At 39.6% G+C, this 18,372-nt stretch overlaps 1 protein-coding gene across 1 annotated transcript in view; it reads left to right on the forward strand.

Annotated features, from left to right (window-relative positions):
• The window catches only part of DERA (deoxyribose-phosphate aldolase), a 110,820-nt gene extending 99,325 nt beyond the window's left edge, over positions 1-11,495 (forward strand). The window contains exons 7-9 of the mRNA XM_020894554.2: positions 3,726-3,838; positions 8,299-8,448; positions 10,831-11,495. Coding sequence (XP_020750213.1) covers positions 3,726-3,838; positions 8,299-8,448; positions 10,831-10,887 — 320 coding nt within the window. The 3' untranslated portion in view covers positions 10,888-11,495. The remainder of the gene's footprint in view (positions 1-3,725; positions 3,839-8,298; positions 8,449-10,830) is intronic.
• The last annotated feature ends 6,877 nt before the right edge of the window (positions 11,496-18,372 follow it).

Below are 18,372 nucleotides of genomic sequence, written 5' to 3' on the forward strand. Positions count from 1 at the left end.
TGATTATTAATATGTACCCTTGATCCCTTGATAGCCTCTCTTCTGAGATGCTTAAAAGAATTTAGATGATATCCAATATTGTTTTTTTTTTTTAAATAATTTAATTTATTTATTTTTGGCTCTGCTGGGTCTTTATTGCTGTACAGGCTTTTCTCTAGTTGCAGAGAGTGGGGCTACTCTTCATTGTAGCTCATGGGCTTCTCATTGCAGTGGCTTCATAGGCTCTAGGGCGTGCGAGCTTCAGTAGTTGCAGTTCCTGGGCTTGAGCGCACAGTCTCAATGATTGTGATGCACGGGCTTAGTTGCTCCTCAACATGTGAGATCTTCCTGGAACAGGTATTGAACCTGTGTCTCCTGCACTGGCAGGCGGATTCTTAACCACTGAGCCACCAGGAAGTCTTGTATCCGATATGGTACCCAAAGTCTTCTAGTGAATCAGTAGACACTGACACCTATTAGGAAAACACATCTTGGTATCAGTATGAATCTTTGGTGATGTTCTTTTACATCTCTTTTCTGGCTTTCATTTCTTCTCTCTGCTTGTTATTTCTGATATTGTAGGGGCCAGGTATTGGTTCTGTAGTTCCATTCATTCGTCCATTCATTCATTCATTCATCAACTTAGCACATGCCTACTTCAGGGCCTTTGCACTTGCTTTTCCCCTCCTTGTGATGGGAGATCTTTTCAAAAATTCCTTTCATCAGTCTCTGGATTTCACTCATCTGAAATACTTTTATGATGACTGTTTAATTACAGCTATCTCCCCCCACCTCCATCACTGTCTTGCTCATTACATTGCATTACTTTTCTTCATCGCACTTACCTCCACCTGGCCTTTATTCATTCAGTCAGTTCAGTCACTTAGTCGTGTCTGACTCTCTGTGACCCCATGGGGGTCTGCAGGGAGGACTGCAGCATGCCAGGCCTCCCTATCCATCACCAGTTCCCAGAGTTTACTCAGACTCATGTCCATTGAGTCAGTGATGCCATCCAACCATCTCATCCTCTGTCGTTCCCTTCTCCCCCTGCCTTCAATCTTTCCCAAGATCAGGGTCTTTTCAGATGAGCCAGTTCTTTGCATCAGGTGGCCTTCATTATGTGTTTATTTATTTATTGTCTTTTTCTTCTTGAGAATCTAGTCACAAGGGCAGGAACTTTGTTTTGTGTACCGATCTGTTCCCAGCAGGTAGGACAAAATGCAGCCCTTAGTAAACTCCCAGTAAATACTTCTTGAATGAATACAGGCATGACAGGCACATCTCCATTTCCTCCAGTGGGCCTTCAGGCCCCAAGGAAAGAAAGTTTCTGATGACCTGATTGGGTAGATCAGAATTCTCTTAGTTCTTACACAGATTGCAGCCCTACCTAGGTCCCTGCTCCTTTTCAGTTTGTATAATATTGATAGTTTTCAGAATCCTTTCACAGAGACTATCTCTTTTGATTACTTCTATAACACTATGAGGCAAGTAAGAATTTCCAGACATATTTTATAAATGAGAAAGGTGAGGTGATGGAATTTGCAAGGTAAATGTCAGCCAGAGTTAGAAACCAGATCTCCTGACTTCTGGCTTATCAAGTGATTACATGGGATTTATGTTGCATCTCCACCTGCTCCCTGAATGTATGCTTTTGAGGGAAGGAGCTTGAATGATTTGTGTTTATATTTTCTGCTGTGCCTTTCACACTGTGCTTACTCAAGGAGTGTTGATTTGAACTTCTATATCCACAGAGTTGTCCTGGAAGTGCCTTGTGCCCTTGAAGCTAGAGGGGGAAGTCTTGGCCACTTCTTTCCTCTACTTCTTTTGACTACCTTGATGGACTTTGGGAAAATCTCAGAGATTAGATTAGAAATGATTTCATGGATTCCATGGGCGTGGGCCATAAATTGCCCAGGAATCATCTGGGAACCTGGTTTCTATTCAGGTTATGATTTAGTTGGTTCAGTGTAGGATCCGAGGGTCTGTGTTTTTAACAATCTCTCTGGTAGTGCCTGTGATGCTGAGCTGTGGTCCACAGAACAGTTTGAGGGTAGATTACCACATGGAGGATGGACCCTGTGTCTGACTGTGTGACCCTCACTAAGTTTTTTGGAGGCACTGTAGCACATGGGTTAAATTCTATTGCTTTGGTTAGAATTCTTCCTCCCCTACTTTACTATTTGACCTCAAGCAAGTTACTTTCCTTTCAGTTCAGTTCAGTCGCTCAGTCGTGTCTGACTCTGCGACCCCATGGACTGCAGCATGCCAGGCCTCCCTGTCCATCACCAACTCCGGGAGTTTACTCAAACTCATGTCCACTGAGTCAGTGATGCCGTCCAACCATCTCATCCTCTGTCATCCCCTTCTCCTCCCATCTTCAATCTTTCCCAGCATCAGGGTCTTTTCAAATGAGTCAGTTCTTTGCATCAGGTGGCCAAAGTATTGGAGTTTCAGCTTCAGCATCAGGCCTTCCAATGAATATTCAGGACTGATTTCCTTTAGGATAGACTGGTTGGATCTCCTTGTAGTCCAAGGGACTTTCAAGAGTCTTCTCCAACACCACAGATCAAAAGCATCAATTCTTTGATGCTCAGCTTTCTTTATAGTCCATCTCTCACATCTATACATAACTACTGAAAAAACCATAGCCTTGACTAGATGGACCTTTGTTGGCAAAGTAATGTCGCTGCTTTTTAATATGCTGTCTAGATTGGTCATAACTTTCCTTCCAAGGAGTAAGCGTCTTTTAATTTCATGGCTGCAGTCACCATTTCCTCCTTACAAATTGGGATCATATTAGTACTTAACGCATACAGTTATTGTGAGGATTGAGTTAATACTTGTAAATCACTAGAATAGTGCATGGTACCCAGAGCTCAGTGACTCTTAACTATTACTCTCCTCTCTTTGTCTCCTTGTGCTATTTTGTTAAACTACATCAATAGGTTGAAGGTACATTTGAGAGACAAGAAGTTGTTTAAAATATTTGCAAGTTGAAAATAGGTGGTGTCTTTCATGAAAGTCACAGTCTAGTTGGAAGACAGCTTTTGTTAAGAAACAATGCAATAGACATCAGCTAGTGATGATTCTTCTTGTATTGTCACAGCCGTTCTGTGCACTTTCTACTGCACTTAAGAAGATGAGGGGAAAATGAGTAGGCCCTCCAGTTTTGTAGTAGTGTGATGATATATGATGCTAAGCATAGGGCAAAAAATTGTTTCTATTTCTCTTAGTTTTCCATTAAATAAACCAACTTGGTTTTAGTTGATGATATGGAAATGTAGAGGCAAGAACCCTAGGGGTCTGGAAGAATCCATTTGGTGCCTAATTTAATTCATTTTATAGTAAGAGGAACTTGGGAGACTCGGGAGACATGGGTTAGATCCCTGGGTTGGGAAGATCTCCTGGAGCAGGGAATGGCAACACACTCCAGTATTCTTGCCTTGAGAATCCCATGGACAGAGAAGCCTGGTGGCCTACGGTCCCTGGGGTCACAAAGAGTCAGACATGACTTAGCGACTGAGCATACGCAGAAAGTAAGAAGAGAAAATATATGGACAGAATGACTTTAAAGAGAGATTTGGTTTTAGTTTTTCAAATAATTGATGAAAAATAAATTCCTCAGGGGAAAAAAGGTACACAACTTGCTCCTTCCACCGACTCAAAAGTGAAAAAAAAAAGTAAGTGTTTTAATTAATAAATTTAAAAAATTGATATGGAGTTTTTCTTCCTTTTTTTTTTTTTAGGATCAGATTTTATTAAGACCTCTACGGGAAAAGAAACAGTAAATGCTACCTTTCCAGTAGCTATAGTTATGCTTCGGGCCATTAGAGATTTCTTCTGGAAAACTGGAAACAAGGTATTTTATTGCCAGCAAATCTTTCTTCCTTCGGAGTAAAGATGATGTTATTTGTAATACTAGTCACAGCCACGATAGCTGTCTTTATATGCAGATGCTGTGAATGCATTCCCGTTATTAAGATAAACGTTTAATTTACCTTTCGTGACAAAAGAATACATTCATGGGGAAAGAATGTGTGATTCACAGAAAAGTGAGGGTGAGTGAGGGAGTTAGTAGGTGTGATCAAGATGTAAACTCACTTTGCGTCCTTTTATTAACCGAAGACAATGTTATCACTGACAAGAGATTCCTAAACGGCTTCTTTAACGAACTAATTCTGCCACAACACAGAGGCTTTCTGCTAAGGCGTTGGCTGGCGAAAACAGGTTAATGCAGAAATTAAACTTCCTTGAGGAATGGAAAGAATTGCAGAGTAACATTTATTGAATGATAAGCTGTGGTGGTGATATGAAAAGTATGCAATATAATGGGAAATAATCTTTTCCTGTCATTATTGAAGGACACACATAAATTGGTTTTTCTGTTGGGAAACCCCCGGTCCAGAAAAGCTTATTACTTTTAATAATATGAGGTGAAGAGAAAATTCTCGAGGAGATGAACTTATTAAACAAAATAATGAAATGCTGTGAAACAGCAGGGAAAAGGTAGCTAGACGTTATATAGCTCTTGAATTAAATATCCATTTTTGCGTTTTATGGCAGTCAGATGTGCTCTTTGGAAGACTGTTAAGCTGAGGAGGGTATATGCTCGCTTTTGTCAGCTTTTTGAAAAATAATACATATTTTTTGAAACATATGAATTTAAAAGGAAAAAATGCGTATGAGGTGTTTTTTTAAAAAATGAGTTTGGATTTTCCTTTTCACTTCAAGTTGCTTGTTTAGCTGCAAATTATCTCAAAGGATTACTTTTTTTTTTTTTACATCATGGGAGAGAAAGGTAATTTTTTTTTTTTAAATGAGACTTTGCCTTCACGAAAGGCATCTTTTAAAACCAATCTCTTGATGTCTGCTGAATAGAAACCCAAAAAAGAACTTTAATCCTTTGCCAGCTGGGATGTGATGACTTTATATGTGACTGTATTTCAGTTTATTTTGGAACTGGAGACCTTTCTTAGAAGGTACCTAGGTTTAAGAGGAGATGAGCTCCTTCCAGAATTTTCCCTTCAGAATACCTCTATATTTTAGAAGAGTACAAATAGGATAAATATCTACTGTGACCTACATAGGAAAGTTGACTTAACTTGAATAACTTCTTTTTGGTAGCCTTTCTGCAATGATCCAAATTTTAAAACAATTTTTTTTTTTTTTTTTTTAAAGAAAGGCTGTAAATATGAGAACTCTAGCTTTGAGACCCTCAAATGAGACCACCACCATTCACTAGACCTGGGGTTACTCGCAGCCAAAAAACATTCCAATAGATGCAAAGTTTTTTCTTTTTTTTTAATAATTTTTTGATGTGGGCCATTTTTTAAAAGTCTGTACTGAATATGTTGCAATATTGCTTCTGTTTTATTTTGATTTTTTGGCTGTGAGGCATATGGGATCTTAGCTCCCTGACCAAGGATTGAACCCTCAGCTCCTGCATTGGAAGGCGAAATCTTAACCACTGGACTGCCAGGGGTGATGTGAAGTTTTTTATACTTCCTAATGCCTGGGTCCTCACCCCTGGCAGCCCTGGGTCAGGGATAGTCCTCAGGCATCTCTATCTCTACGTTCGTAAGCTCTATGATGTTGTTGTTTAGTTGCTCAGGGATGTTGAACTCTTTGCAAGCCCATGGACTGTATCCCACCAGGCTTCTCTGTGGGATTTCCCAGGCAAGAATACTGAAGTGGGTTGCCATTTCCTTTTCCAGATGATCTTCCTGGCCCAGGGATTGAACCTGTATCTCCTGCATTGGCAGGTGGATTTTTTACCATTGAGCTATCAGAGAAGCCCTTGTGAGCTGCACAGTCGGGGCTAAAATTCTCCACTGGGCACCCAGTCCTGTGTTGTTTTTAACAAACATTCATTGATTCACTCATTGAGCCGTTATATGAAAAGTGAACACGTCCCTTCCTGAAAGAACCCTTACACAAGAATTTCAATAAAAGTTTTAACTGTTCAATGCTCTAGATCAGGGTAGAGAGGGAGGAACAGTTTGCTGTCTTTCGTGACTTTCTTCTTAACTGTATTGCCCCTTTCCTTAGCTAATAAAGTTCCTCCTGGTTTTACTGAGAAGCAGGTAGAAGTCAGTTCATATTCATCTAGATCACATTTGACTCACAAAGAAAGGACCTGGTGCAAATCAGGGGCATTTTCTCGAAGTGTTGACAAGCTGTCCGGGCAACCCTTAGACGGTGAAGCTTCCACATCATTGATTTAAGGGGTGTTTTAAAATGTAATGGGTTGCCTTCCAGACCATGATTAGTGTCACTCTTGAGAAGCAGAGGTTTGATATTTCATAACTGATTTCATTGCAGATTTATGTTTTCCATATTCTCTCCCTTAAAAAGAGACAGGAAAAACTTATGCTAGAAACTCTATTTCAAAACATTGCCAAATAGACTTGCTGATACAACAGAATTATATAGAAAAATCTGTGTGCAGTACTGCCTAATTGACAGAAAATGCTCCTATGATTAACATGTATGCTAATATCAGCTCACTGATTTTTTTTTTTTTTTTGCCTTATCTCAATAAATAGCCTCACTCCACTTAGCTTCTCCCATCCTCACCTCCGCTTACTCTTACAAGGTCACCTGGTCTCCAGAGTGATAGGCAGATGTAGTTAGAATCTCTGCGTGGCTGTTGCTTAGCTGTGTGACATGTGACCGAGGCAGGGAAACCAGTGAGGGGACTTCTGCCGATGTTCCCGTGAGGACTGACGAGGGTCTGAACTAAACCAGTGGAACCAGAGTTGAGAGGAAAGCGTGTGTGTATGTGGAGGGGGATTCAGAGGGTGGGCTTGGTGAGACGGACTGTTGGTCATTGGATGCAGTGCGGTGAGGAAAATGGGGGAGGCCAGTTTAGCTAGAAGTTTCCAGCTTGGGTTTGTTGACCTAAAGCAAGTAAACTACCAGCTATTTCTCCGGCAAAGATGGATTTCTTGGGGATCAGTGAACATGGTGAGCCACATGCAACTCCCTGCAGGGCAGGGGAAGAAGAATGCTTGAGAGGAAAAGGAAGATGAGAGGGATAGTAAACAAGGAGTCTGGAACTATTCACGAACTGAGTCCTTGCCAGGAAAGAAGAGTCTCTCTTCTTCCTGTTATCTGGGAGTAAGAGCCCCCAACTCTATTTAATTGAGGTTTCCTTTTCTTTTTTAAAAAATGTATTTGGCTGCATTGGGTCTTAATTGCGGCATGGGGCATCTTTCCTTGTGGCAAATGAGCTCAGTAGTTGCAGAAACGCAGGATGTGGGGTCTTAGGATGAGGGATCAAAACTATGTCCCCTGCTTTAGAAGGTGGATTTTTAATGACAGGACCACCAGGGAAGTCCCTAATTGAGGTTTCTGTTTATTCATTTTTTTATAGGCTGATAATGGACCTTATACTTATTGTGTCCCTTCTCTGGCATTCTGTTAGCAACTCCCCCCACCACTCCCCCTCACTGGTGCTCCCCAGCAGAGCAGTCAAACTCTTGAGTGGTCAAATGTGTGAGCTTCAGTCCTTGGGCTTTGGGTATTTACTCTATTGGAGGGTCAAGTTCTTAAGAAAAGTATTTCTAGATAAGCAGGCTTTACTGTATATAGGACAGACACATCTATCCTTTTCTAATGGACTCAGGGACATCATTTGTAAACACCAGATACTGGCTGAATTGTGCTATTGGTGGTCACCTTCATAGACTGCTGAAGTGTGAAGGGCCCCTACACTGTCTTTTTCTCCTGTGCTTATTTAGCTGTTTGGCTGTTTTATGCAGCTCGGTCTACTGACAACTTAAAAGTCCCTGTAGTTAAGTTGATTAAAATAACTGTCACCTTTCCTTGCTGGTTGCTGTGGTTTGGCTAGTATAGCCTCACTGATTCTTTCTTCTCATTTTAAACCCACGAATGTATCTTTTGCAGCTCAAATTGAAGGGTCAAAAGGTGTACATTTCCCGTGGCCTCCTGATAGAAATGGAGAATGAATGGGCTCTTGTGTTGTGTTTTCCTGTTTATTGACACCTCCCTTGTTTATCCCAGGTTCACAACTATAGTCTAGATGGTTAAGGCTTATGGCTTTCCAGCAAGTGAAATGTTAATGAGGGTTATTAACTCTCATTAGTGTCTCCTTGGAAGCAGTGACATTCTTCCCATTAATCTCGGAAAAGTCATTTTGTCCTGTGAATGGGCTTGAGTCAGTGCTCTGAGTGCTGGGGGAAGTGAAATAGGCTTTAGAAAAGAGAGGATGGAGACCCTGTATTAACGCAAGGCCAGTTTTGAAAGCAACGCAGTAACAATACTAAGCATTGTTCTCTTTCCCATGTCCCCTTTCAGGTAGGCTTTAAACCGGCCGGAGGCATCCGCAGCGCGAAGGACTCCCTTGTGTGGCTCTCTCTCATGAAGGAGGAGCTGGGAGATGAGTGGATGAAGCCTGAACTCTTTCGAATAGGTGCCAGCACTCTGCTTGCCGACATTGAGAGGCAGGTGAGGAGCAGCAGCCCGCTGTCCTTGGAACACCTGACAAGTATTTTTAAGAAAGAAATAAAAAGTCACTTATTTAAAGAGGACTTACAGATGGACAACGGGCAAATGAAAAGTGCTCGACATCACTAATTGTTAGAGAAATGAGATCAAAACTACAGTGAGATATCACCTCACACTGGTTAGAATCAGTTAAGTTCAGTTCAGTCGCTCAGTCCTGTCCAACTTTTTGCGACCCCATGGACTGCAGCAGGCCAGGCCTCTCTGTCCATCACCAACTCCCGGAGTTTACTCAAACTCGTGTCCATTGAGTTGGTGATGCCGTCCAATCATCTCATCCACTGTTGTCCCCTTCTATTTGCCATGAAGTGATGGGACCAGATACCATGATCTTAGTTTTCTGAATGTTGAGCTTTAAGCCAACTTTTTCACTCTCCTCTTTCCCTTTCATCAAGAGGCTCTTTAGTTCTTCTTTACTTTCTGCCATTAGGGTGGTGTCATCTGCATATCTGAGTTTATTGATATTTCTCCTGGCAGTTTTGATTCCAGCTTATGTTTCATCCAGCCCAGCATTTCTCATGATTATTTAACTGCATAGAAGTTAAATAAGCAGGATGACAATATACAGCCTTGACTTATTCCTTTTCCTATTTGGAACCAGTCTGTTGTTCCATGTCTAGTTCTGACTGTTGCTTCCTGACCTGCATACAGATTTCTCAAGAGACAGGTCAGGTGGTCTGGTATTCCCACCTCTATCAGAATTTTCCACAATTTGTGGTGATCCACACAGTCAAAGGCTTTGGTATAGTCAATAAAGCAGAAATAGATGTTTTTCTGGAACTCTTTTGCTTTTTCGGTGATCCAACGGATGTTGGCAATTTGATATCTGGTTCCTCTGCCTTCTCTAAAACCAACTTGAACATCTGGAAGTTCACGGTTCACGTATTGCTGAAGCCTGGCTTGGAGAATTTTGAGCATTACTTTACTAGTGTGTGAGATGAGTGCAATTGTGCAGTAGTTTGAGCATTCTTTGGCCTTGCCTTTCTTTGGGATTGGAATGAAAACTGACCTTTTCCAGTCCTGTGGCCACTGCTGCATTTTCCAAATGTGCTGGCATATTGAGTGCAGCACTTTCACAGTGTCATCTTTCAGGATTTGAAATAGCTTAACTGGAATTCCATCACCTCCACTAGCTTTGTTCATAGTGATGCTTCCTAAGGCCCACTTGACTTCACATTCCAGGATATCTGGCTCTAGGTGAGTGATCACACCATTGTGATTATCAGGGTCATAAAGATCTTTTTTGTGTAGTTCTTCTGTGTATTCTTGCCATCATCAAAAATATCCATCATCAAAAAATCTACAAATAAATGCTGGAGAGGGTGTGGAGTAAAGGGAACCCTCCTAGCTGTTGGTGGGAATGTAAATTGGTGCAGCCACTGTGGAAAATCCTGTGGAGGTTCCTTAAAAAAGTAAAAATGGAACTGCCACATGATCCAGCAATCCCACTCCAGGGCATTATATCCAGAGAAAACTCTAATTCAAAAACATACATGCACACTGATGTTCATAGCAGCTCTATTTACGGTAGCCAGGGCATGGAAGGAACCTAAATGTCCATTGAGAGAGGAATGGCAAAGAAGATGTGCATATATATAACATGCAATAGAATATTATTCAGCCATTAAAAAAGCATGAAATAATGCTATTTGAAGCAATGTGGATGGACTTGGAGATTATTGTACTTGGTGAAATAGGTCAGATAGAGAAGGACAAATATTTTATGAAGTCACTTATATGTAGAATCTAAAAAAATAGTATAAATGAACCTATTTACAAAAGAAAAATGGTCTCACAACTGAGAAAACAAACTTTATGATTTCTAAAGGGGAAAGGGGAGGTGGGGTAACTTACGAGTTTGGGATTAACATACAAACTACTATACATGAAATGGGTTAGAAACTAGGATTTACTGTATAGCACAGTAAATCCTATGTTCAATATCTTGTAATAACCTATAATGGAAAATAATCTGAAAAAGAATATATTTGTGTGTGTGTGTATACATATATATAAATCACTATGCTGTGTGCCTGAAGCTAACACAGCATTGTAAATCAACTTCAATTTTTTTTTTTTAAAAAGCATTTATTGGACTGTGAGAACAAGAGATGAAAACTCAGCTCATTTACCTCATCATACCCCACTTGCCTTCTTCCAAGCAAACTTCCACCTGAAGTAAAGTTGGAAGGATACTCTGCTGAAGTACATAACAGTGGGGCTTCATAATGAAATATTAACTAAAATCATTATGTAATAGTGTAATTATTAATAGATATGAATAGGAATATAACAACTGGTGACTAAACTCTGTTTTCCCCACAGATTTACCATCATGTGACTGGAAGATATGCAGCCTACCATGACCTCCCCATGTCTTAGATCATCAACAAATTCCAAAAACATCCTTTGCATGTGATTGCTTAAGTTATTTAATTAAAAAATGGGGGGATAGATAACTCCCCCCCCCCCTTAAAATTTCCATTGAATTTAGCTTAAAGAATGAATGGGAAAAAACCAACTCATCTACACATGGGCCCCATTTCAGGCATATCTGAAATGATCTGAATTACTAAATCTCCAGGGTTAATTTTGCAGAGGTTTTCTTTTAAGAACTCTGAGTAAAATGTTAATGATAGCTTTGATAATGTTCAATTCTAAGGAAGTGAATGTTGACTTGCCCAAGAATCACGATGTGGCAAAAGAAAATGAAGCACTGCAAACTTCTCTTGCTCTTCCAAACTACTTCAGGACTAATTTCCTAATCACTCAGCACGAATTTCCTGCCATGATAATTTGTCTTTAATTTTTGCAACAGATATGCTCTTTTACTAATTGTTTTACTAATGAAATATCTGTCATTTTATATGAAACTATGGATATCATTGAATATTTTTAATGAAAAAAATTCCTATTGTTTATTAAAAAAACTTTAAATTGTAGTAATACATGTTGAAAAGTTAATCTATTAAACTTGAAAAGAGATTTTATCAATGACTTTCTAAGTCTCTCTAGGAGAGTCCTTGTGTCTTTATCTAAACAAAGCACCCGTGTACATTATTAACAAGTACCACTTACATCTTATATTCTGAAACTTTTTCCTGGTAGAGTGAATAGGAAAGAAACAGCAGACCCTAACATAGTACGTAGTATGTGTGAAACTCCTTACGTATATCAATTTACTGTAGCCTTTATTTAATCTGTTGGTACAGTAAGGTTAGTATAGTAAGGTTTTGAATCCTCACAACAGTCAGTATTGATGTTGTCATCCTTTTATGCAGATGAGGGACTGAGGAACAGAGAGCTTAAGCAACTTGGCAAAGATCAAGAGCTCAGAATTAGCAGAGTCGAGAATCAATGCCAGGCAGGCCGTATGGCTCCTGAGTCTATTGTCACCGCAGGTACGTAACACTGTCCCCCGGCCCTCAGAGACACATAGCCAGAGCCCCCAGTCAGCTGTGGGGGACAGTAATCTGCTCTGGGGGCTGCTGGTTCGTTTACTCATTGTCTCTCTCAGCTCTCCTCCTCCCACCTTTGTAGAAATTAAGTTTTCTTAAATGCTGGTTTTCATGGAGAGCATCTTTTTGTCCCCCCTACACAAGTCTCCAGCGACTCATAAGTGGAGGACCCTGGACTGGGAATTGGTTTTGGTTTTGTTTTTTTCTCTGCTGAATTCTAACCCCGCCTCTTCCTCTTTCTAGCTTTGTGCCCTTGGTCCTGTCTGTTCACATGTCTGAGCCTCAGTTTCTTCATCTGTAAGGTTAAAGGAGTTGGTGCAGGTGATACCAAGATTCGTTCAGACCTCAAATTATATTACCTTAAATATAATGATAACACATCCAAGATAATGGTTTATGGCTATAAAGAGAAAACACTTTAGCAGCAACCTAAATTAGAATTTGCCTCTCAGAAGTCAATTAGGCATGTCACTCAAAGCACCTCTCCAACTGTGAATGAAATGATGAAAAATAAGAGTGGAGAAGAAATTCTGCTTTCCCCCACAGCTTAGCAGAGAGCAAACTTTTGACTTATGCCTCTGGATGTGGTCAGTGGCTCTGAATGCCATTTCCACCGTCATAACATGTTGGTCCACATGCCCACCAGCACAATGGCCAGTCACCTTTGGAGAAGAAACTTTGCAGAAAAATAATTACATTCCCTCACCTTTGAAGCTATTTCAATTTCACAGGGGTTTCTGTTTTCCTCCCATTAAACCCAGCTGGTCATTTCAGTTGATCAAGTGAACAGGCATCATTATCTTCAATTCTAATTTATATGAGGCATCCACTGAAATTGACCTCTGCGGACAATTATAGATTCACATAGGAAATTAAGACTGGTGAGTCCCTCAAACTTATTAGAGGCTGATGAGCATGGCCTGATCTAAAGGTAAGTAATCATATATTTGGGAGGACAATTTATTCTAGGGACTGTCAGCCCCTTCATCAGGAATGTCTGCCCTTTACCTGGCTCTTGAAATCAAATGTACCACAGATGACTTCAATAGGAAAACACTAGTAAATGTGGATTGCCATGAACACATAAGAGGAAGAGATCATTTCTGAGGTGACTGTGATTTACTGCAAGCAGATGTGTGTACTTCGGGACAGAGGGAGCAGATACTTTATACAATCAGAAGATGAGTCACTGTGTTCTGTATTTAAAGCTTGTAAGTTAATGAAAGCAACTCCTACCCCACCCTTATCCCTTCCTCTGTAAAAATTATTGCAGTTCAAGAAAGCAGAATTTAAGCCTGAAAGATATTTTTAAACAAACAACCCATCATATCACTTAGGGGCTTAAGAAGACTTTAGAGAATATCTAGTTCTATGTTTTCATGAGAGAAAAAAAAAAAAAAAAACTCCAAATGGGAAAGTCAGTATTGCAAGATGATGCAGAAAATCAGAACTGAGCCCAGAACCTATTAATAGATACACCTCACCCCATGAAATGCTTTACAGGACGTAGCCAGGGCTTTGGAATTAAATGTGTCTTACTTGTTCATACACTCTGCCATACCAAATAATTATGTTTGTCGTCATGTGAATGTCAAACTTTTGAAAGATTCACATCAGTCTCTAGTCATCTAAATGGTGTTGTAGAGAAGACCAACCCTCTAAATCTAAACCAAGTGATAGTGTGGTTATTTTTCCTTTTAAAAATATGTTGATGTGGATCATTTTAAAGTCTTCATTGAATTTGCTACAGTATTGCTTCCATTTTATGTTTTAGTTTTTTGTCTGTGAAGCATGTGAAATCTTAGCTCCCCAACCAGGTATCGAACCCACATCCCCTGCGTTGGAAAGTGAAGTCTTTAACCCCTGGACCACCAGGGAAGTCCCTAGTGTGGCTTGTTTAATCCGTTGGACTTTCAGAATTTTGAGTGATCTCAAGAATTGATTTTTTTTTTTTTTAAAAAAGAAAGTTGAACATCGCTTTATTCTTGTTTTGCTTTTAAGAAAAAAAGAGGGGGCACTTGTTTAGATTCTAGCTTGTCTGCAAATGAAGAGAAAATGACAGTGTAATCACAAAAGAGATTTGTAATTACAGTATCTTTGCCTCATTCTGGAGTATTTTAGCACTAATGGGAAATTTAGGAAAATTAGTTTGCATGAACTGTAGCTTCTAAGGAGACCCGTGCAAAAGCAGAAACTGTTACAAATCTATCTGGAAACCATCATGACAAGGACAGTGGAGTCCCTGTCCTGATTGAGCAGAACAGTTGCTGTGTCATACCTATATATGTCTTAAACCAGATCTAGAGAAACCAAATCAGTTTCTTTGGAAGTCAATTTACACTTCTGGTACAGATGGAAACCAGCATTAATTTTTCTTCCTGAATCAATTGATCCTTTTTGGATACAACATAAGTAGGGCCAGACTGCAGAGTTAGAAGACAGAATTTTAATAGATCCTACTTTCAAAGGAAATGAAAAGTTATCCTGTTTGGGCACTAGGAAAAAGGTATGAGGTGAAATCCATTTCTGCATTAGTTTTCCTGATTGGGCTCAAGAGTCTCGCTTCCCAAAGGAAAATGTCTATTTTATAACTGCCACCAAATGATCCTTTCCAGAAATGACTACAGGTAACATCTGGCTGATATATAAAATATGTAGTAAAAATAATCATTTTTAATTAACTAAACCCTGCTCAGGAGAGAGAGTCAGAGGATTATCCATCTGGTCAGTTCTTATTTAATAGGGCAAATGAGGATCAGAATGTTTCATCCAATATATACAGAATACTTAGTGACCTTACCATGAACTGAACTTTTTTTAGGAAGAAGAATGGGGTGAAGAGGAGGGATAAGAATATCTAGAAAGGACAGACCTAAGTTTGACTTTTTATTTTAAGAAGTACATCTCATACTATAAAACATAGGTAGAATATAAGAAACAGGTTTTTTGACATTAATTTCTATAGTTCAGTGACAGGAAATTCGTTTCCATTTAATTGAACAGTCAAACGAGGTCATGTTTTACTCCACAGCTTGAAAGGGATGATGAGTTTTTAAAAAGTATTAAATAAAGGTAAAAGGAACTGGGATTATTTAGCCTAAGGAGAAGATTGAAGAGTAATTGAGGTCTAACAGTCCCAGGGAAAGATTCCATATGGGGTTTTAGTAACCAAGAGTCCTGGAAAGGATCATTTGGTTGTAAAAATATCTGTTTTCCTTTGAGAAGCAAGACTCTTGAGCATGATGAGGAAAGCAAATGCAGAAATGGATTTCACCTCCTACATTTTTTTCTAATGCTCCAAAGGGCGTCATAGCTTTTCATTTTTCCTCAGTGAAGAAGAACTGAATTTGTGCTGCATGTGAAGTTGTTAGTTCTAGAAAAGAACTCCTTTAATGCTCTGAAATGTGTAACTGAGAAGGTGTAACTTGCTATTTCATCCTCAGAATTTAATTCTCTGACTGGAGTGGATTCGTTGTGCTGCCAAAGAAGGTGGTTCTCAAACTTTAGCATAGAACACAAACACCAGGAGAGTTTATAACACAGAATTCTGTACCCCACCCCCAGAATTTCCAATTCAGTATAATTTTCATTCCAAGAAATTCTCAAGTGATGTTAATGCTCTGATCCTGGAACCCATTTTGAGAACCACTGTACTCAGCACCTAGATTCCAGCGTAAATGTATCCATGCAGTGGCAGACCTTTATCACAAGATGCCAGGATAAATGTGTATTTTTTACTGCTTTTCACAGTGGAGAACAAAAGGGAGAATGGAATAACATTATCTGTTAATCCCTTCACAGTAGGCAGTGAACTGGATCAAACTTTGGGCTTAGAAGTAAGCTTTGGAGCCTAGCATAAACATTTTAGATGAGTGTAGAATCATCCACAAAATCTTGCAAAGGATTTCAGCAAGCCAAGATAGTAAGACTTGGTGGTATTTGAGTTTACCTCTTTGGAATGCTTTAACTTTTGGTGATTCTTGGATAATTGCACTTAAAACCAAGATATATTTTAACAGAATCCACTCTTTAATATTTGAAATAGATACCATGTTCTAGGAGAGGGACATTTCACAGATACTTAGCATCTTAGTGTGAAGTTACTGTGTGTAAGTGACTGGGAGTCAGTGAAAACATTAGGTTCTTGGTCTTTTTCAAGGCTAATGGGTATTTAAAATTTGTTTTTCTTTTCAAATATGTGTTCTGCTGGTACTCTACATAGTCAAGCATGGTTCTTAGTTTTAAATAATAGAAATCCCTCCTACCTAGCTTAAGCAGAAAATAAATGTATTTTAAAAGCATACTGAGTACCTTACAGCAGTGATCCCCAACCTTTTTGGCACCAGGGAGTGATTTTTGTGGAAGGCAATTTTCCATTGGCCAGAGGTGGAGGGGATGGTTTCGGGATGATTCAAGCGCATTACATTTGTTGTGTACTTTATTTTTAATCTAATGCCGCTGCTGATGTGACTGAAGGTACCGCTTCACTACGCAGATGTTGGGGACCCCTGCTTTACAGAATATCTCGGAAGGCCAGATAGGCACAGAGACAGCAAGCTCTGAATAGCACCCAGAATCTTAAGATCTGCTCCATGGGTGACTTACTGTTAGCATCTCTGGGCACTTGAACCTAGAACCTCTGTCTTTGCCGCCCCTGAAAGCTGAAATGCTCATTTATCCTAGTGGCCAAAGATGCTCTCTTGGGTGTCAAACCCCTGTGTAGTTGTGTCTCGTTGTTGGAACCTCGGTCACATTCCTTCCCTAGCTGTAAAGGAAGCTAGGCAAACAGCTTTGGTCTTTTGTGAGGAGGTGGCAAGATAGTATTGAGAAGGTGTTGGATGGTCACCAGTCATGATAGTGGTCCACAATAACATAACAAGTTGATGCTGGAGAGATGGTTTGTGGTCTTTCCTCTCAACTGTATTTTCACTTCTTTGTTTTTGTTTAGTCTCTAAGTCATGTTTGACTCTTTAGTGACCCTATGGATGGTAGCCCGCCAGGCTCCTCTGTCCATGGGATTTCCCAGGCAAGAATACTGCCATTTCCCTCTCCAGGGGATCTTCCCGACCCAGGGATCAAACCCAAGTCTCCTGCATTGGCAGGTGGATTCTTTACCACTGAGCCACCATTCACTTCTAGTCAGTCCCCAAAACTAAACTCTGCAAAGTTGCCCTTTGTCTCTTGGTCCCATAGAACAGTCTAGAGATATCCTATGGTATCCTTTTTATACTTTCTCACAGCAATACGTGACAGTGTTTCTTCCCTGAAATACTTAAAATTACATTTCTTTAGGCAGCTGTCTATTGACTCCCTGCCATGAGTAATGGTAAAAGTAGTTTTTTCCACTTTCTCCCAGAGTCACCTGACTCTTGATTACATAATTTTTCATTCATATTTAGATTTTGAAATGTACTTATAGATCTATTATATGATTTATCAGCTTCAATCATCTTTCAATCCTCTGCTCTACCAGACGAGAAAATCATCAGGTAGACATTACTACCCACCATCTGTCCTCTTTCCCTCCAGACCTTGGCTGTATTGTTTCTACATCATTAGGTTTATAACATTTAAATTCTATTCTGTGACCATAATCTCCAAAAATTGTCTTAGTTTTAGTCCTACAGTTTAATGAGGTCAATACTTAGGACCAGTATTCCATTTATCTGTTTGCTCTTCAAAGTTTGGCTTGTAGTAGTTTCTTCGGGAAGGGCTTAGGGAATGTTTCCTGAGGTTTACAAGTTCAAAAATGTTCATTTTTGTTATGCTTTGATGACTATTTGACTGTGTACAGTTCTTAAACCATGCAGTTTATATCCCCTAGGGCTTTGTACCACTGCTCCAATGTCTTCTGCCATTAAACATTACTGCCATTAAACATTACTGTAGAAAGTAACATTCTGACTCAAACTTTTCGCCTTAATGCACAAGTTTGTTTTTTTCTTTCAATTCCAGTAACTTTACTAAAACAGTGTTGAATGTTTTGTGTCAAATTTTCCTGTAGTTCAGCATGCCCTCTCTGTCTGTAGGTTTATGATGTATTTCTAGAAAGTTACTTTGAGGTATATCTTTAGCTTTTTTCCTATATTGCATGTTTTACATCTTCATCAGGTTACTAAGTTACTGCATGTGTTAAGACCTCTTTAATCTGTCCTGTCTTGCTACTATTTTTTTCTAATTCAAGTTTCTTTTTTTCTACTTTGAACTTTCCATTTCTTCTTTTATTTCTGACACTCTTGTTTCTTTTCATGTTTTTGGCAAAATCTGGTTGCTGCCAGTGAATTGTTTGTTTCCTGGGTTCTTTCAAAGCAGATTTCACTTCCCATTATCTTACCGCAGTTTCCCTGAGCTCTTGTATATTTGATATGAGCTCTTTCTTTATAGATATGGTAGCTTTAATTTGGTCTTT

This window comes from Odocoileus virginianus, chromosome 23 (genome assembly GCF_023699985.2).
Source record: "Odocoileus virginianus isolate 20LAN1187 ecotype Illinois chromosome 23, Ovbor_1.2, whole genome shotgun sequence".
NCBI lineage: Eukaryota > Metazoa > Chordata > Mammalia > Artiodactyla > Cervidae > Odocoileus > Odocoileus virginianus.